General features: G+C 43.2%; 2 protein-coding genes across 2 annotated transcripts in view; one reads left to right on the plus strand and one right to left on the minus strand.

Annotated features, from left to right (window-relative positions):
- The window catches only part of CCDC146 (coiled-coil domain containing 146), a 63,136-nt gene extending 53,578 nt beyond the window's left edge, over positions 1–9,558 (minus strand). Inside the window, exons 1-3 of the mRNA XM_028745694.2 lie at positions 9,450–9,558; positions 3,242–3,306; positions 2,144–2,337 (exon numbers count right to left, since the gene is read on the minus strand). Coding sequence (XP_028601527.2) covers positions 2,144–2,337; positions 3,242–3,254 — 207 coding nt within the window. The 5' untranslated portion in view covers positions 3,255–3,306; positions 9,450–9,558. The remainder of the gene's footprint in view (positions 1–2,143; positions 2,338–3,241; positions 3,307–9,449) is intronic.
- FAM185A (family with sequence similarity 185 member A) overlaps positions 9,535–18,432 on the plus strand; it is a 38,704-nt gene continuing 29,806 nt past the window's right edge. Inside the window, exons 1-4 of the mRNA XM_028745699.2 lie at positions 9,535–9,847; positions 9,990–10,511; positions 11,600–11,709; positions 13,021–13,113. Of these exons, the coding sequence (XP_028601532.2) occupies positions 9,535–9,847; positions 9,990–10,511; positions 11,600–11,709; positions 13,021–13,113 (1,038 nt within the window). The remainder of the gene's footprint in view (positions 9,848–9,989; positions 10,512–11,599; positions 11,710–13,020; positions 13,114–18,432) is intronic.

Raw genomic sequence — 18,432 nt, forward strand, 5'->3', positions numbered from 1 at the left:
ATATCAGAGAAGGTCAGTTATACAGTGGTAGCTGTTTGGGGCTAGTTTACAGCAGTCTTTGCTATCAGCACTTTACATACTGATTGCCAGCACTGCCCAAAGGAAATAATGTTTTGTTAACATTTCATATGGTTGTTATGGTCAATCTAAAAAAGCTTCATGTTAACAAAGTCCAAGAATGTAGGATGCATTTTGTTAGGGACTTACTCTCATGGAAGTTTATGTGGCAAGTCATGCCATAGGTTTCCAATATAAAATTTATTTCCCCCCTGTGGTTGTTTTTTTAGCTATCTGTGCACATGCACTAAGAGTATTGCACAATACAACAGCACAGCACATCATTTATTTATTTCTCTTTTTTAAAAAAACCCAAAACTTAACAGTTAATTTAAAGCACTGTGCCTGTGTTATAGAATGATCTTATTACAAAGCCAGTGGCATATGTACCTGACTTGATATATGAATATCTGAGAATGTTGGCATGGCTGAAATTTCCCACTGTGTCTTAGGAACAGAGCCAATCATAAGCCCAGGTCTTTGGGCGCTTGTTCCAACACTACGGTTTAGTTTGCAACACACAGTGCTTTACATTTGTGTCTGCACCTTGCTAGTTTTGATTTAAGTTGGCTTCTGTGCAATGGAAGCCAACAGGGTTTTATATTATAGTCTCTCGTGTTTTAGTTTTGTGCCATTCTTAGTGCAATCCAGAGAAAGTTTTGTTTCAACTCTTTCTCAAGAGTGTTAGGAAACTATTTTCTTCTTTGGCTAGGCCTTGGTGTGTTTGAACAGAAAATGCTTCATGAATTTTATAAACAAAAAGAATTTAAGAACAGACAAATTTTACTTCACTGTTTCCTGTCAGTCAAAACTAAAGACCAAATCCACAGGAGAAACAAATCCACAGGAAAAACAGGGGGAAATATCTGAAAAGGTGCTGAAGAAAACAGGGGTATATGTTTTTTTATTGCCCAATGCAATTTGAACTTGCCACGCTCTCCTAAGGCTGTTCTCATTCCCCTTTCGGAAAACTCTTTTTATGACAAAAAAGAGAATTTTACAAATTAAAGTCACCAAGCAAACTTTTAATGCGTACTTCATAACGCTGGATAGCTGCCAAAACAGTTTGACAATGATTCTTGATATTGGCATGTTTTGTGTATATTATTGCCCAATCCTTAAAGAGATTTATCCCATATCTTAAGGAAAGCAGCAGCCAAAACAATAGTGAGGGAATAAGACTTGTTAGTATGGTCTTTCTGCTGCTCAAAAACTTCATTTCACCCCACCACACATCTCTTTTCCAAAGTTATGTCAACAGCGTCTCCTTTGAGTGGCCCAGGGGCAGCCAACATGGCACCCTCCAGAAGTTGTTGAGCTACAACTCCCATCAGCCCCAGCCAGCATGGACAATGGCCAGGAATTATGGGAACTGTAGTCCAGAAATACAGTGGTACCTCGGGTTAAGTACTTAATTCGTTCTGGAGGTCCGTTCTTAACCTGAAACTGTTCTTAACCTGAAGCACCGCTTTAGCTAATGGGGCCTCCTGCTGCTGCCACGCCGCTGGAGCACAATTTCTGCTCTTATCCTGAAGCAACGTTCTTAACCTGAAGCACTATTTCTGGGTTAGCGGAGTGTGTAACCTGAAGCGTATGTAACCTGAAGCGTATGTAACCCGAGGTATCACTGTATTTCAAAGGCACCAAGCTGATTACCCCTGGAACAGATCACTATAAAGAGCAATCGTGTCAGCTCTGCAAAGTAACAGTTTACATTTGACACATATTCTATGCCTTGCTGTTTCTTATGCAAAGCCTTGAAAGGGACTCTTAGGAATTCTGTTTAACATATTTGTGGAAACGAGATAATGAACATTCCACCAAAGTCAAGACCATTACCCCAATAAGGCAAAGTGGTGTGCTTGGATAACAGTGCAGAGTTTTTCATTTGTTTTATTTCAGTTTGCATGCTTTTTGACAAGATGGTTTCCTGTATCTTGTTTTCAGTTGCTGTTGTGATAGGTCAATGCTATTTTCACAATAGGTACTTAAAAGTTGCTTTGTTTTTAATTTCCTACAGAGGCAATTCAACTGAAAATAGTATCTATCTATCATGCTGACATAAAGGAAACTAAGAGTACACTACCTCATCAAGGCACTGAAAGGCAGGACATGTGTGTACGTCAATGGAACCTTCATCCCGAATATTAACTGTTGGAGCTGTGGCATAAATAGGATCTTCGGGATCCTCTGGTTCCAATTCTGGTTCAGATTGTTCTTCTGACTCACTGGAAACATAATCTTCTTCTTCTTCTTCAGAATCATCCCTTTTCCAAACATCTGCAAAAAGTACCAAAATCCACATATCAAATTTTGATCGTTATGCAAAATAAATTAGAAGCATAGCTGTCAACTTACAGATTTGAAAATAAGAGACCAGCAGCCTCAAAAATAAGGGATCAGCAGCCAAAATAAGGGATCAACAATTACTTTTATAAAAAGTAATGTCTTTAGATACCTATTAGGTCCATAAATTACCATATAGCATATATTCAACACAAAAAAAAACAGCAACAATTTGTTGTTGACAAAGCAAGCTGGACATATCAAGGGCCCTATTACCTTCAGTAGCTTATTTAAGAGACATCATCAATAAGGGACAGCAGCGGGACATGGCGCTGGGATAAGGGACTGTCCCGCCAAATAAGGGGCGCTTGACAGCTATGATTAGAAGATGAGAGCTGGAGATGAATCATGGGATGAGGTTACACATATCAATAATGGGGAACTCCAGAAGAAAGGGGAGGGGAAAGGGTGAGGGATAGCTGAATACAGTCAATATCTGTGCATAGCTGGGAAAGTTTTGTTAGTGAATTAACAACTGAAATGCTTTGACTGTGCACTAGTAATACTAATAAAAGCAATAATTAGGAAAACAAGGAATAACTCTACAAAGTGTCTGTCTTCAAAGACAGTCCTCAGAAGTATTCATAGACCGCCATAGTGAAGTCACTAACCCGCTTCCCTATCCACAACATCAAGGAATATCAATGCAGTTAGATACATCCTTATAAATATTGCCATATGCAAGTCTAGCATTGACCCAATTCAAGAAATCAAGGCAGATCTTAAACTCCCAGTACCTTCCAGTTTTCAGGGATCAGGACTATGTTATGTGAAATCTACAATGCATCACACACTAAATAATTTGTGTTAGCCAATAACTAGGTGGCATAGTCATTACCTTCAGAGCTCATTTTCCTTGCCTAAGCAATTGCAGTCACTAGGACTGTGGAGTTCCAAACTGATCTGAAATTAAATCAAAGAATTTATCATTATACTTTTCCAAGTATACTTAAATTGGAATGCAGATAAATCAAAGCAGAATACATTAGTTGATTTACAAAGCATACTACAGCAATTTAGCATTAGGATGCAATCTTGCTACATCTGTGTGTGTTTTCTTTTTCAAAGAACACCACGGTCTATGGGTCAGCAAAATCTTTGAAGGCTACAAGTGTAAGCTGGCCTCTAGTGCTATTTGGATTTTCTTCAAGGACATTCTGCTTTACAGAGAAATTTCAGCAGCTGCATTTGCTCAGGAATTCAAAAAAACAAAATAAAATCTAACCCTGATGATGCCGCCTACAGAAATCAAAACATTATGTAATCAGTTGCAATCAGCATAAATTTAATATATTAAATAAACATGGGCATATAGCATAAATTTAATATATTACATAAACATGGGCATATAGTAATCAAAAAAAGATTTGAATACACATAATATGAGTTACTAAATAAAGTTATAGTTACTAAATATTTATTTCAATTGTACCTCTATGGACATGTCAGTAAGCTTCATAGGTTCATGAAAAGATTTGTATCAAAACACACCCCATGCAAAAAGCAAGTGCAAACTTAGGGTTGTCTATTGAACATTTGGGGCAGTAGCCAACAAAGTAGTTCCATTAGTGGAAGGATTTCTGTTTGTGCAACAGAACTTTGCCTCCTACTCTCCCCATGTGCACCCCATACTTTATCCAAATCTGCTCCACTGCATTGAGGAGGGAAACCCAAAACAGATTTAGGCGGCACACAGGGCAAGAAGATAGAGGGGAAGTTCAATTGTACAAAGAGAATTGTTGCGCCAACCCAACTTTGTTGGATACCACCCTTCATGTCCAAGGTGTGGGTTCAATGCATGGCATGGGCAGCATGGGATTGCGGAATGCCTGGATAAGAAAATGTCCTCCCATAACCTGCACAAAAAAAGTATAATTAATTTATTCAAAAGCAAATTTTATTTATCACTTAACTGGAATAAATTTGAAGACCCTTTTCTTCAACAGAATAATGTATTTTAAACATTCAACGGCAATAAGAAGAATACATTTCATTTTCAATTAATTCACATTACATGTTAATTGCCATACACCTTCATCATTGTACATAATATGACTATATTATTTCTGCAAATTCCCCACATCTAACCCTGCAACCACCTCCCCTTATAACCAAATGCCTGTGTGACTTCCTTCACCCACATGATTGATATCCAACTTATTACTTAATAGAAACCTCTAACATTGTGTTCATTTTTATTCATTCATCTATTAAAAAAAGAAAAAAAGAGAGGAAAGCATAACTTATTAACTTAATGGGTTCAGTCCATACTTATCTAGAGATTTCTAATAGAATGATTTTGTACAGTATATTCTTCAACACATTTCCATTCCTTTCTTAATTTTTGTTTTGATTGCAATCTGAATGATGCTGTCATCTTGGCTAGTTCAATATATTCACAAAATTTAATTTGCCACTCTGAGATTGAAGGAGTCTCCTCACTCTTCCAATTTTTGGCCACCAGTATTCTAGCGGCCGCTGTAGCATACAAAAAAACTCTAAACTTATCCTTGGAAATGTCTTCTGAGACTAGTCCAAGAAGAAACGCCTCAGATCTTTTTTGGGAAGGTTATTTTAAAGATTTTTTTCAATTCATCGTAAATATTGTTCCAGAAGGACATAATCTTGACACAATTCCACCAAATGTGGTATAACGAGCCTTCAACCTTTTTACATCTCCAGCATAGATTTGAAGGTAATTTATAATTTTTTGCTAATTTAACTGGGGTCATGTACCACCTATAACACATCTTCACGATATTTTCATTAATAAAAATTAAGAAGAAGAAGAAGAATACATTTCATAGGCCTTAGGACATTCTTTTTTTCCTTTCTCTTTGATCTAATTGTAGAAATGCCAAAATAAAACTGACTACTTTCCATTTTTTAAAAAAAGTTTGTTTTATCTTACATGCCAACCCTCTTCTGCCGTTATGTAAAAGGAAGTCCCTTTACACACTTTAGTGGGTTTGAGAGCAGAATGATAGTTTCAGCTGGGGAGGGTTAGCATTCTGCTTGTCATTTCATTGGGGCGGGGAGCCTGTTTATGAACTCAACAGGCATCCCAGGTTACGCATTTCAGCCTGCAATTGATGCCTAGCAATATTCTGTAACCATTTCATAGAAATCTAGTTATGTTATCAAATATTGTGAGGTGGTATGCTACTGGTGAAGAAAGAGTAACCAATGAAGGCCTTACCTGGGTTACCTCTCACCGCCCTGAAATTAAGTTTGAAAAACGCATTATATTGTAGCCAATATAGTAAGTTGCAGCGTGTGCTAGGTTGCAGTCCTATTTTATACTTGGTTACTGTATTTATTAGGGACGCGGGTGGCGCTGTGGGTAAAAGCCTCAGTGCCTAGGACTTGCCGATCGAAAGGTCGGCGGTTCGAATCCCCGCGGCGGGGTGCGCTCCCGTTGCTCGGTCCCAAGCGTCTGCCAACCTAGCAGTTCGAAAGCACCCCCGGGTGCAAGTAGATAAATAGGGACCGCTTACTAGCGGGAAGGTAAACGGCGTTTCCGTGTGCTGCGCTGGCTTGCCAGATGCAGCTTGTCACGCTGGCCACGTGACCTGGAAGTGTCTGTGGACAGCGCTGGCTCCCGGCCTATAGAGTGAGATGAGCGCACAACCCTAGAGTCTGGCAAGACTGGCCCGTACGGGCAGGGGTACCTTTACCTTTACCTTACTGTATTTATTGTATTTATCCCTGTGTAAAAGTATGTCCATCTTACAGTAAAGCAGCTTCCTCATCACATTCTAGGTATACAGTATTTGTAATTCATATCTGAACAAAAAGTTAAGTACTTTTCATATCATAAGTATACCAAACAGAATTTTATATGCTCATTGCTACATAAGAGCATACCCACACGCACTACAAACTACCGGTACTTTTATAATCATCCCACCACTCTGGCAACTCTCAGAACTATTCTGCGATGGGGCAGGAATTCTGTAGCAGAAATGTTGCCCGACTACAAAGTCTACAGGCCTATATTAGTCTACTCAGAAGTAAGTCCTGCTGAATTCACTAAGACTTACTCCCAACTAAAGTTGCAGTTGTATGCATGGTTACTTGGGAGCACATTTCATTGAACTGAATGGACCTTGCTTTTGAGTAGACACACACAGGATTGAGCTATTGAAGTAACAAATAACATTTAGGTTAGATATCTAACTATTGCATATATTTCATTTTTTCTGGAAAAACATCTGGAAGATGTTGCATCTCTATATTTGAATAGTAATGATGAATATTTTTTTTTTACTTCATTAATATATCGTTCCTCCTGGTTCAGCAGTCGTAATCTGTGAGTGAAAAGGGGTTTTAAAATGTCCTTCTGAATGTGAGCCCTAGAGGGTGCCACATGGATGAAAAGTTCTGAGTTTAGTAATCTGAACTAGGTTTTAAAAATAAATATAAATCCATCCTACCCTCAGGACCACAAAGAGCACGCAGTGATTTGACAGTGTTGCTTATTAAAAGGAGTCAAATTATGCCCCCTCCTACACACATACACAAAATGTTACCAAAATAGCTGGAAACTGAAAATGGTGATGGGGAGTGTTGAACTTTATGGAGCTCATGTTACATTTTTAAGCTTTATGTTTAGAAACTCAACTACAGAAAAATGCAAATGAATCACGACACTTTTCCATACTATTAATGGAAATTGTACTGTTGTCTTCTTTCTTCTCAAATTGTAGATCCTTAAATTCAGCCTGACTTTGTTCATAAAAGTCTGCTATAATTCTTCATCTTTTCTGAAATGGTTGCCAAAGAAAGTAAAAAAAACACTCAGGTTCCTCTAAATATTTAATGAAACATCACTCTCATACTGAAAGCAAAAGAATGCTAGATCCCAAACACACTACATTAAATAAAGATGTTCTTTCTTTTTTAAAGGAACTTAACCTTGAATTAAAAACATGCCTCCAAGTTATTTACATATGAAAAGAAAGGGAAGGTTGGAGCAGCCTAAACCTAACTTCGCTGGTAAGGTTTCTAATTTGCTTCAAATAATTGTGCAAGAACTATTCAGTACAATGAATCTGAAAGTCACAAAAACTTAAAAGGAACTGGTGTTGAACAAAAGTGTTGACAGTCTAATTTAGTCTTCTTTTTCCAGCAGCAGCTAGGAGGGTTTTCTGGGAAGTACGAGGGGGTTTGGAGCTGATAGCCCCTCCTGTTGTTTGTCCCAGCATCTTCCCATCTCCATCAGCATGTAAACGATGTTTTCATGCGCTCTGGTTTCCGTCAGAAGTGCCAGAAGTGGTCTAGTCCTGCTGGCCACATGACCCGGAAAGCTGTCTGTGGACAAATGCCGGCTCCCTCGGCCTGAAAGTGAGATGAGCACCGCAACCCCATAGTTGCCTTTGACTGGACTTAACCGTCCAGGGGCCCTTTACCTTTTTAAACTTTTTATTACTTATGAACATGGAGGTTTCATTTACCTATAATAACCAATACAGGTTAAGTTAATTCCCTGTTACTGGCCCAAAATTCTGGAACATAAAGGAAGACTGTATGCCTGTAAGATTGGAGTACACACTTACACCTGCCTGGCTGATGTGATGGAGTAACACAAAGAGAAATTAGGAAGAAATTACACTCCATTTTGTGTTAAAGCATGCTTGCATTCCCTGGTAGCAACTAAAGTGTGCTCACTAAGAAAATAGAAACTGGACACAACTACATCAGTGAAACAACAGTTCAAACAAATGAGGAGACATGCAGTACACAAAGTAAAGGTAAAGGGATCCCTGACCGTTAGGTCCAGTCGTGGACGACTCTGGGGTTGAACGCTCATCTCGCTTTACTGGCCGAGGGAGCTGGTGTTTGTCCACAGACAGCTTCCGGCTCATGTGGCCAGCATGACTAAGCCAATTCTGGCGAAACAAAACAGCGAACGGAAACACCGTTTACCTTCCCGCCAGAGCAGTACCTATTTATTTACTTGCACTTTTTTGCGTGCTTTTGAACGGCTAGGTTGGCAGGAGCTGGGACCGAACAACGGAAGCTCACCCCATTGCGGGGATTTGAACTGCTGACCTTCTGATCGGCAAGCCCTAGGCTCTGTGGTTTACACCACAGCGCCACCCACGTCCTACATAAAGTAAGCCACACTATATTCAGTGAGACTTACTCCAAGATAATAGAACTTCAAATGACAATGCAAAAGCCTTCAAATGACAATGCAAAAGCTCAACTACTAGTATCGGAAAGCAAGGGGAATAGATTGACAACACTTTATTTGCAACCCAAGATAGAAATATTTCTTACTCTCATAAACAGAGAGAACACATTAGGGCGGCCAGATGAAAAAGAGGCCAGGGCTCTTGCACCTTTAAAAGTTGTGTAGGAGAGGAAATTGAATTGGGTGTCATTTGTCCCTTTCCCCATCTGGCCACCCAACTGCAAGTGCAGTCTTTGAGAAACCCTTTCAGCCAATTCCTAGGGGCTGAGGCTCCTTCGCCCCCCCCATTAAATATTTGAGGGGTGTGTGCCCCCCCCAAGTTGATGAGCATTGCCATTCAAATGGGGCATGTGTGTGCGCGCTGCATCTTGTGATTATGTGGGGCAGGGCTTACCTGGGCCACCCCCAATATTTTATTCAAGCTGCCCCCCCCCCTTGGATGGGGGTGGCCATAGGTATACTCAGGGTGGTCTATATGCGGCTCCCAGCTAGTTCCCTGTTCAGCCCCCCCCGCCCGGGCAGGTTTAGCCTCTCCGAGGTTTGCTCGCCTCCTCCAGACCCCCCCCCCCGGGAGGAAGCGCTTTGGGAAGGAGGGGGATGAGGTGGAACTGGGTTCTCTGGGCTGCTTGTGCCCTTGAAACACATTCTGGGGCGGACGGGGGTGTGTGAATAAAGTTCCAGACGCCATTGCTCCTCTTCCTTCTCCCGCGTCATTGCACTGAAGGGGGTCGGTCTAGATGACCCTCAGGGGTCCCTTCCATCTCTTCCAATCCCACGACTCCTCCCCTCGCGCCCAGAGCAGGCTTCCTTCCCTCCTTTCCAAACTAGCTCGCGCCTCCTCCTTTACCTTCCCCGCGCGGCCCCGCTCCCTCCGGGGAAACCTCGACGCCGCCGCCGGAGAGGCTGGAGCCCCGTCAGCGCCCCGCGTTGCCATGGAGACCGACTCTCCTCTTCCAAGTCCCGCCCTCCGCGCTTCCTATTGGGCAGCCGCAAGACTCCATCCTGTCCTGAGGGAGGCAGGGAGACATCCGCCTCCCCCAGCCGCTCATGGGCCAAAGCTTCCCCGGGAGGCGCCGCTCAGCTTCCCGGGACTTGTAGTTCGGCCTTCATGCTCCTTCATCGCGCCGACGTCAGCAGGGAACCACAATTCCCAGCAGCCACCTCGGCGCCACTGGACTGGCCAATCGCTGCTAGGACAGCTCACCGGTTCTGCGCTTGTTGTTTTGAAACTTACAGGATGGGTTTGTAAGTGGGGAGAGGAGGGAACCCCTAATGCAGATGCCTCTGCCCTGAAGGGTCTTGGGGAGGGAGGGAGGGGGTGCCCCACGCCCAGCCCAGAGCCTGGAGCCCAACTTCTCCCCTTGCACTTTGGTTTTTGTCTTTGCAGGGCTGGGGTGTTGCGTGCCAGAAGGACCCCCTGAAGCAGCCTCAAGGCAGTGCAGGATGCGGCCTCTGCCCCCAAGAGGCTGGTGCGCGGCAGCCAGGACAGTGGCCGGGAGCTGGCATCGGCTGTTGAAGGGCGGAGGCGTCCCTGGGCGAAGGTCGTGGGCTGGCAGCTGCCAGCAGCCTCGCTGGTTTGCTGCCAGTCCTTGTCGCTGCAGCAAGTCCGAAGCGAGCAAGCGGAAGGGCAGCAAGCCTCTCAAGGAGTGGACTCTGGTTGTCGGCCCCTACGGCCTCCTGAAGGCACGGCTCCCTTGCCACGTCTCTGTGCACCCCCTGGACCCACACAAGTACCCCCAAGCGGACAGGGTGTTCGTGACGGTGCGTGGGGCGACCGCTGGCCCCGCGCAGGGTGCAGATTTGGATAGTTTGCATGTGAAGTATGATGAGGTGCGAAAGGAGATTACGATAATCTCGGAAGACATGGACGGCGCAGCCTCTGTGGATGTGAGGACCCCCATAAAATTTGGTATGTGCAGCAACTGGGCAAAAAGAGGCACTGCTGTGACATTTAACTGAAGTGCCCCATGCTCTGTGGTGAGCGGTTAGGGTGGCCGTTTCTTCAGCTGTGAATCTCAGTTTGGCATATCATAGTAGATAATGTGGCCCATTCAAGTTACTACTTTCCAGCTTTTGCAGATACAGTGGCACCTCGGGTTAAGAAATAATTCGTTCCGGAGGTCCATTCTTAACCTGAAACTGTTCTTAACCTGAGGTACCACTTTAGCTAATGGGGCCTCCTGCTGCCACCATGCGATTTCTGTTCTCATCCTGAAGCAAAGTTCTTAACCCGAGGTACTATTTCTGGGTTAGCGGAGTCTGTAACCTGAAGCGTATGTAACCCGAGGTACCACTGTACACCGATAAGAGACCCAATGTTGCTATTGACAGGAGTCATAATGTTCACTACTGCAGCTCAAAAGCTTCTGCTGCAAGGCCAGAGTTCAGGAAGTTGCCTTGGCAAAATTAGGAACACTGTCTAAATCCCAGCTGTTTAGTCAGCTCAGCTTGTCTCTTGCCTGCTACTATCACCAGGCCAAACCCAGAAAGCATATTTTCCTTTCTTTGACAGTTATTATGGTGAAGTCACTTGGTGGGTAGTCTGTTGGACTTGGATTGGGGAAACTTGCATTCCAATCCTGCCTTTCGCAAAGCTCAACATGTAACCTTGGGCCAGTCACAGTCTTTATTAGTCTCACAGGTTTATTGTCAATAAAATAATTAGATAAGCTCCATATATGCTGTCCTTGGAGGAAAAGTAGCGTACACATGCCATAACAATCATAACTGCTAATAATTTGGCTCAGTAACCTGGGTATATTTTAAATATATTCCTTGTTCTTCCTACACATCACTGTAATATGTATTTTTTCCTTAACACTTCAGATGCTGACATGTGACACTAATTGTTTGTTTGGGGGACTCAGGACATGCTTTGAAAGTGGAATGCTTCTTTTTCCACTCTGCTACATTGTTTTGCTAAAGGAAATCAAAATTTTAGATTGCTTTGCATTGACTTTGTTTCTATTTCTCTCCACTATTTAAAATTGATTTTAGACTTGGATATCAAGACAACAGGGAATGGCTGTGTGAAGACTGAGAAAATTGAATGTAACAGCTGCAGAATAGAGACAGAAAAGGGAACAAGCATCTTGCGGTCAATAAAGGTACCAGTATAGATACAAGAGTACATGAGTTGTGTTTTCTATCCTCTTGTATATATTTTTTGCAAGTCTTTTCCTGGGACCTCTCCTGCAACTGCATAACAAGCAGAAATTCAGAGCTGGAACTCTTTCAGCCATGCAGATATAATTGTGAGTCCTGCAAGAATTACCGTATTTTTCTCTCTATTACACGCAGATTTTTTCTCCTAAAAAGGAAGGGGAAATGTCTGTGCGTGTTATGGAGCGAATGTGGGGGGGGGGTGTCCCTGGAGCCGATTAGGGGAGCGCAGGAACAAAAATCAGCAAAAATCAATCGTGCGTTGTGTCGGAGAAGGGAAACCTGAAAAGAGGAAGTAGTTGCTTTCCTGCATTCTGCCTCAGGGTCTTACTGCCCACCCTCCTCTGTTTCGTTGCTGTGTTTGCTCAAACGGAACAAAGAGCAGGCAAATCTCCTCCCCTCCAGGCAAGCAGAGGGGAAAGCAGAGGTCTTTCCTTTTAATTCCTCTCCGTGCTCCTCGCAGGCAGCCAGAAAACATGCAGGAGGAGAGAGAAAGCTGGCTTCGGTTTGTGGAAACTTTTGCCTTTTTTTCCTACCTCCCGTTAAATCCCTCTCCTGCTTTCTTAGCCAGCTGCTGCTTCTCTGCACACTGCTCTCTTGTCCCTTCTGTGTTTTTCCTTCACTCCCCACTTAAAATGTAGTTACAAAGCATGGATCCACATGGATCCTCAGGATCTTTGCATTGGGCCACCCCAAATTCACCATCAGATCACATAGCAGCCTGCCCCCCAAAAATCACACACCCACTGTTGCCTGGGGCTGCAATGGTGCAAAAACGTGGTTAAAAAGCATGGATCCACATGGATCCTCAGGATCTTTGCATTGGGCCACCCCAAATTCACCATCAGATCACATAGCAGCCTGCCCCCCAAAAATCACACACCCACTGTTGCCTGGGTCTGCAATGGTGCAAAAATGTGGTTAAAAAGCATGGATCCACATGGATCCTCAGGATCTTTGCATTGAGCTACCCCAAATTCACCATCAGATCACATGTCTGTGGCCACAGCATGAAGCACAAAAATGATACATCCACTGTTTCATTCAGAATGTTTTTTCCTTGTTTTCCTCCTCTAAAAACGATGTGCATGTTATGGTCAGGTGCGTGTTATAGAGCGAAAAATACGGTAATTGACGTATCATTTTCCATAATAACAACCGAGAGATGCAGGTGAAATCCTAGTTAGGGCCCATCATAACTATCTTCAAACAAATAAGAACTGAACTCTTTTAACATGTGTACAATTCTGTTTCAGAGTCAGAAAATTGACATTCAAGCTAAAGGAGGGAAAGTTATCTGCCTGGGAACTCTTCAAGGAAACGCTGATATTCATGTGTCACAAGAAAGTGTAAGCATTTTTAAAATGTATGGACTACAATTATTTGGGTCACTTATAAAATACATTGAAGAAATACATTCCAAAAATAACATTGTGGGCTTTTAAAATCTTCGTGAGAATATGTGTCTTCACTTTTTCAAGTTCTGTGACTATTGCAGGGGTTTTTTTCAGACAGAGGCTCTGTGTCTTTGACAGCTGTCGGGCAGGCAAAAATTCAGCAAGAACAGTGCTCCTTTCATTGCCTCTCTGGGCTGGGAAAACTGCACCTGCTTGCGTTGTAGTTAAAGTTATAGAGCCTACGTTGGATAGACCAGGGTGTGGAGTGGAAAACCTATTTGTAGAAACTAGCAGTGCCTATTGTAAAGCAAATATTATTACATTTAGCATCAAGGCCGGCCCTACTGTGAGACAGAATGAGGCAGCTACCTCAGGTGGCAGATGCTGAGGGGTGTGGAGTGGACAGAACTGTGTGTGCTCTTCATGTCCTTCTCCACACCCCTTAAGAGACCCTGTTGTCTTCAGATGCAGTGGTGGAATTCCGTCGCATTGCCAGTCTTGAACTAAGGCCCCACCTGTGCCATACATTTAAAGCAGTATCATACCACTGTAAACGGTAATGGCTTTCCCTTCAAAATCCTGGAAATTTTAGTTTGAGGGTGCTGAGAGCTGTAAGGAGGCCCTTATTCCCCTCACAGAACTGCAGTTCTCAGAGTCGTTTAACAATCCTCCTTCCCAGGAAACTCCGGGATCTTTAGTTCTGAGAGGGGAATGTTGTTGTTGTTGTTTAGTCGTTTAGTCGTGTCCGACTCTTCGTGACCCCATGGACCAGAGCATGCCAGGCACTCCTGTCTTCCACTGCCTCCCACAGTTTGGTCAAACTCACGTTCGTAGCTTCGAGAACACTGTCCAACCATCTCATCCTCTGTCGTCCCCTTCTCCTGGTGCCCTCCATCTTTCCCAGCATGAGGGTCTTTTCCAGGGAGTCTTCTCTTCTCATGAATCTTCAGGATCTGTCCTTCCAGTGAGCACTCAGATCTGATTTCCTGAAGAATGGAGAGGTTTGATCTTCTTGCAGTCCATGGGACTCTCAAGAGTCTCCTCCTCCTCCTCCTCCGGCACCATAATTCAAAAGCATCAATTCTTCGGCGATCAGCCTTCTTTATAGTCCAGCTCTCACTTCCGTACATCACTACTGGGAAAACCATAGCTTTAACTATACGGACCTTTGTTGGCAAGGGAATAGGGGTCTCTTAAGAACTCTCAGCACCCTTAACAAACTACAATTTCCAAGGATTATTTGGGGGACTGATTAAAGTGTTATGATACTGCTTTAAATTGCGTGGTGCAGATGAGGCCAAAAATTCAACATCCAGTCTGGGCAGCTTTTCTAAATGGAATCGTGTGTGTTTTTGTGCATTGGACACAATCTTTCCCTTTGCCTCAGGCAGCAAAATGTCTTGGGCAAGCCCCATTTATCATACTGCAACAACAAGTTGACTCTGTGAAAAGTGATTGTGATTCCAGCAACTGAATTTGAGCTGAAAGTGCTTCTATTATAGGTCTCTGAAATTAGACACATACATTATGCTGTTGCTTCCTTTTTCTCTACAAATGTCAAATTGCTTTCAGTATAACTTCTTCGGCAAGTGGAAGTTAAACCCTGCAGAGTGAATCGGCTTTTAGATTTGGATTTAATATCCCAGTCGTAGGCAAGCTATTCTCAAAATGTTGGGCCATTATTTTTAAATGGGCACATGGCTGAGATGGCATTTAATGGATGTTAATGCCCCCTAAGTATCCCAAGGCAACAGTATTGTAAACACATCTGAAATTCACGTCTTCTGTGGAAATGCAGGTGAGGTGTTGAAACTTCAGTTAGTACCGGGTACTTTCCAGAAGATGGCGCCTTTGACTTGTTTGCTTTGTTCTTGGGAAGTGTTCCTGTTCCTGGAGATGTGTATAATGTGACCCTGACTTGAGCAGCGCCCAGGGGTAAATAAATATCTCATAGGTAGACAGCAGAGAATTTTCCCATCCATTCAAGGCCTGCAAGAAAAGAGCAATATCTCAAGTGTGCTTAGTTTATTGCTGGAATTGCTTGCAGGAATAATAATTCCAGCTAGTTCCTTGGAAATAATTTAAAGTGAATTTGTAAGAGCAGAGAGATTATTTGCGACCTCCTTTGGCTTACCTCAGCCGAGATGAATTGATCAGAGAGACTAAGGCTGCAGTCCTAACTGCCTTTACAAGGGAGTAAGCCATGGCTACAGGACTTTTGCTTCATCTTACTTTGTTTAGAATACAGTGGAACTTCTACTTACAACCATAATCCGTTCCAGAGGTCCGGCCATAACTAGAAACATACATAAGTAGAGGCACACTTTTCCATAGAAAGTAATGGAAAAGTGAATTGATCCGTTCTAGACAATGAAAAACACCCCCTAAAACAGCAATTTAACACGGATTTTTCTTTCTAACGAGACCATAGATCCATAAAATAAAGGCAATAATCAATGTACTGTGCTATAAAATAAATAAGACAGTATTGTAGATGAAAAAAAATAACATTAATTTTTTTTCTTACGTGGACTGAGGGTGGGTGGGCTTATCTGGCTAAAAGCTGGGGGTGGGGCAGGGGTCAGTAAGGACCTGATTCACTTTGGCCAGGGTCACTTTTTCTGCTTGCCAGGCCAGGGTCTTCTCTGGACTTTCTCAGGTTAATTCCTCGGCAGGGTTTGGGACTGCAGTGCGCCCTGCTGTGCCTCTTGCAGGCGGCACCTCTTCCACAGCTTCGGGGGTGGGATGGGGGGCCTCTCCCTGGCAGCAGAGGCCTCAGCGCAGCTCCGCAGCCAGCAGGGTGAGCTCCGGAAAACTGGAGGCCTCTCCCCAGCGGCGGAGGCCCCAGCGCTGCCCCACAGCCCCCAGGCAAGCTCCAGGCTGCTGGCTAGGCCTCTGTTTGTATCTAGAGGAAAGTTTACAAGTCGAAGCACCTACGGAAGGTGGTAACTGGAATTGCACGTAGGTAGAGCTGTACATAAGTGAAGGTTCCACTGTACACTGGGTGAAGAACTCACTGTTGTGTTAACATACAGCTGTTTTAAAAGACAGCCAGAGTTGTATTTCAGGATGTGTAATAATCTCTGATAAAGCAAGAAAGTACAATAAGTGGGGTTATTGTGGTAGCCATAAGAATCTTAATGCGTAGTATAGAAAAATACACACTTCCAGTTCTGTCTGGGAGATACTAAAGTAGGGTTGCCATAATTCAGGAAGTGGAAATCAGGAAACAAAAGTGAATGGCGTGAAAAAATTCACATATCAAACTGGAAATGTCTAGAAAATAAGAATTGGACATGATCCGTCGATAAGCTGAAACATTAACCCTGCTAGGGAGTCATATTGGAATGCTCTGATTCGCCAGAAGTGGCTTAGTCATGCTGGCCACATGATCCAGAAAGCTGTACACTGGCTCCCTCGGCCCATAAAGCGAGATGACCGCCGCAACCCCAGAGTCTGCGACTGGACCTAATGGCCAGGGGTCCCTTTACCTTTACCCTTCCTCACCAGTGATATGTTCATACATGAGGAAATGTACAATACAATGACAATGTAGCTAACAGTGCCTCAATATTGTAGGAGGAAAGAGGAAGAAATTGACAAAGGATTGCATTTTGCGCAGTAACCCTTCATTGAGTGTATTCTCACCCTTTGTTTACAGACCTGATTTGTATGCTAGTGATTAACTTCACATGTTCTTTTGAATATTTTTTTTATCCAGATGAGAAACATAGAATTTATAATATACTAATTTATCTTGCAGTGACCATATAATGTTCTGTGGTGTGTGTCTCTGTGTGTAAACCCTATATATAAACCAGCAAAACCACAGCTGTAGAATTAAGCGTCAAAACTGACATGTATAACACGTATCTTCCAAGCACAATAGCAGAGCAGCCAACTTTTTGGAGGAAGAAGTTTGGCTTGCTTTCTCGAAGAGCCATTTCTGTTAGCAATCAGCCTGTATTTTATCTGCCATGTGGGCTTTTATGACAATTTTGTTCCATCGACTACAGTCATCATTATGTAGCTAGGGCTCTGTCAGCGTTTCCAGTGTAAACCAAGACTGTCAGAGGTTTGTAGCTGTGCATTATAATTCCCCTGGCAATGAAACTGGACACTTTCTACTTCAGTCACTGGGGCAAATGCTTAAAACATTGAGAGAGAGATTGGGATGAACATTTAAAAACCTGCAGATTAATTCAAATGTTTTGTTTTTAATTTTAACAAATAAAATGGGGTTAACCCAAGTAGCAGCTAGAAACAAGCAGCAACTGTTTCCTGGGGCTGCCTCTCTCCACAGAGAGGCTAGCCCAGGCTTCCTCAACCTCGGCCCTCCAGATATTTTTGGCCGACAACTCCCATGATCCCTAGCTAGCAGGACCAGTGGTCAGGGATGATGGGAATTGTAGTCTCAAAACATCTGGAGGGCCGAGGTTGAGGAAGCCTGGACTAGCCTAAAATCCCACTGGCATTGCAGATGTGGTTCCCCACCCAATTCTCCTTATCACATCGTACCTACTGGAGTGTGTACCCAACTGACCAAGTGATGGAAGCGCTAAACTGCCTTGTGGACAGACAGTAATTGCATGATTTTTCAGTGCTGATGTCTGACCCCAATTATCTGGCGTACGTACACATAAGCAGGTACCCGAGTCCTGCTTAACAGTGGTTGAGAGTAAGAGATGCTGTGTTCCGCAGAGAGGTGTGATGCCTTGCTGAACAGCTGGTCGAGAGTCTTCCTTGTTTCGGAGGAATTGTCAGCAGCTTGACTACATCATACAGTTCTTCATTTTATAAGGCTGTGATAGATCGTGCTGAAATGCTAGAGCAGATTTTAAGCCAAATTAATACACAGCTTTAAATCAGATAGGCCTGCTGGGTCACAAAATTGCATATGAGACAGGACTGAACCGGGAAATTAAAAGCATCTGAATGTTTTATTGCAGCATAAGTCAAACCGAGCTTAGTAGAACACAATTAAATTTGATAAGGTATTAGGATCTATTATATTCTTCGTGTTTACAATAGTTCCAGTGTGACTGTAGAAACTGTTCGTTTGGTAAAACATCTTTAGACTTTTATTATCCTGGCTCTTGCTCTGGCTGCCTGCTGTATCCTTCTTCGTCTCTTAAAAAACGAAGAATTTATCCACATCTGTCTTGAGCCACCATTTGATCCTGCTGGGAGACTGGTGTTAGTCTACTGACCCCTCTTCTCCGCTATTGGCAGCCTTCTACAGAGCATCAGTTTTAGGGAAACCCTAACATC

Source organism: Podarcis muralis, chromosome 10 (genome assembly GCF_964188315.1).
Source record: "Podarcis muralis chromosome 10, rPodMur119.hap1.1, whole genome shotgun sequence".
Lineage (NCBI taxonomy): Eukaryota > Metazoa > Chordata > Lepidosauria > Squamata > Lacertidae > Podarcis > Podarcis muralis.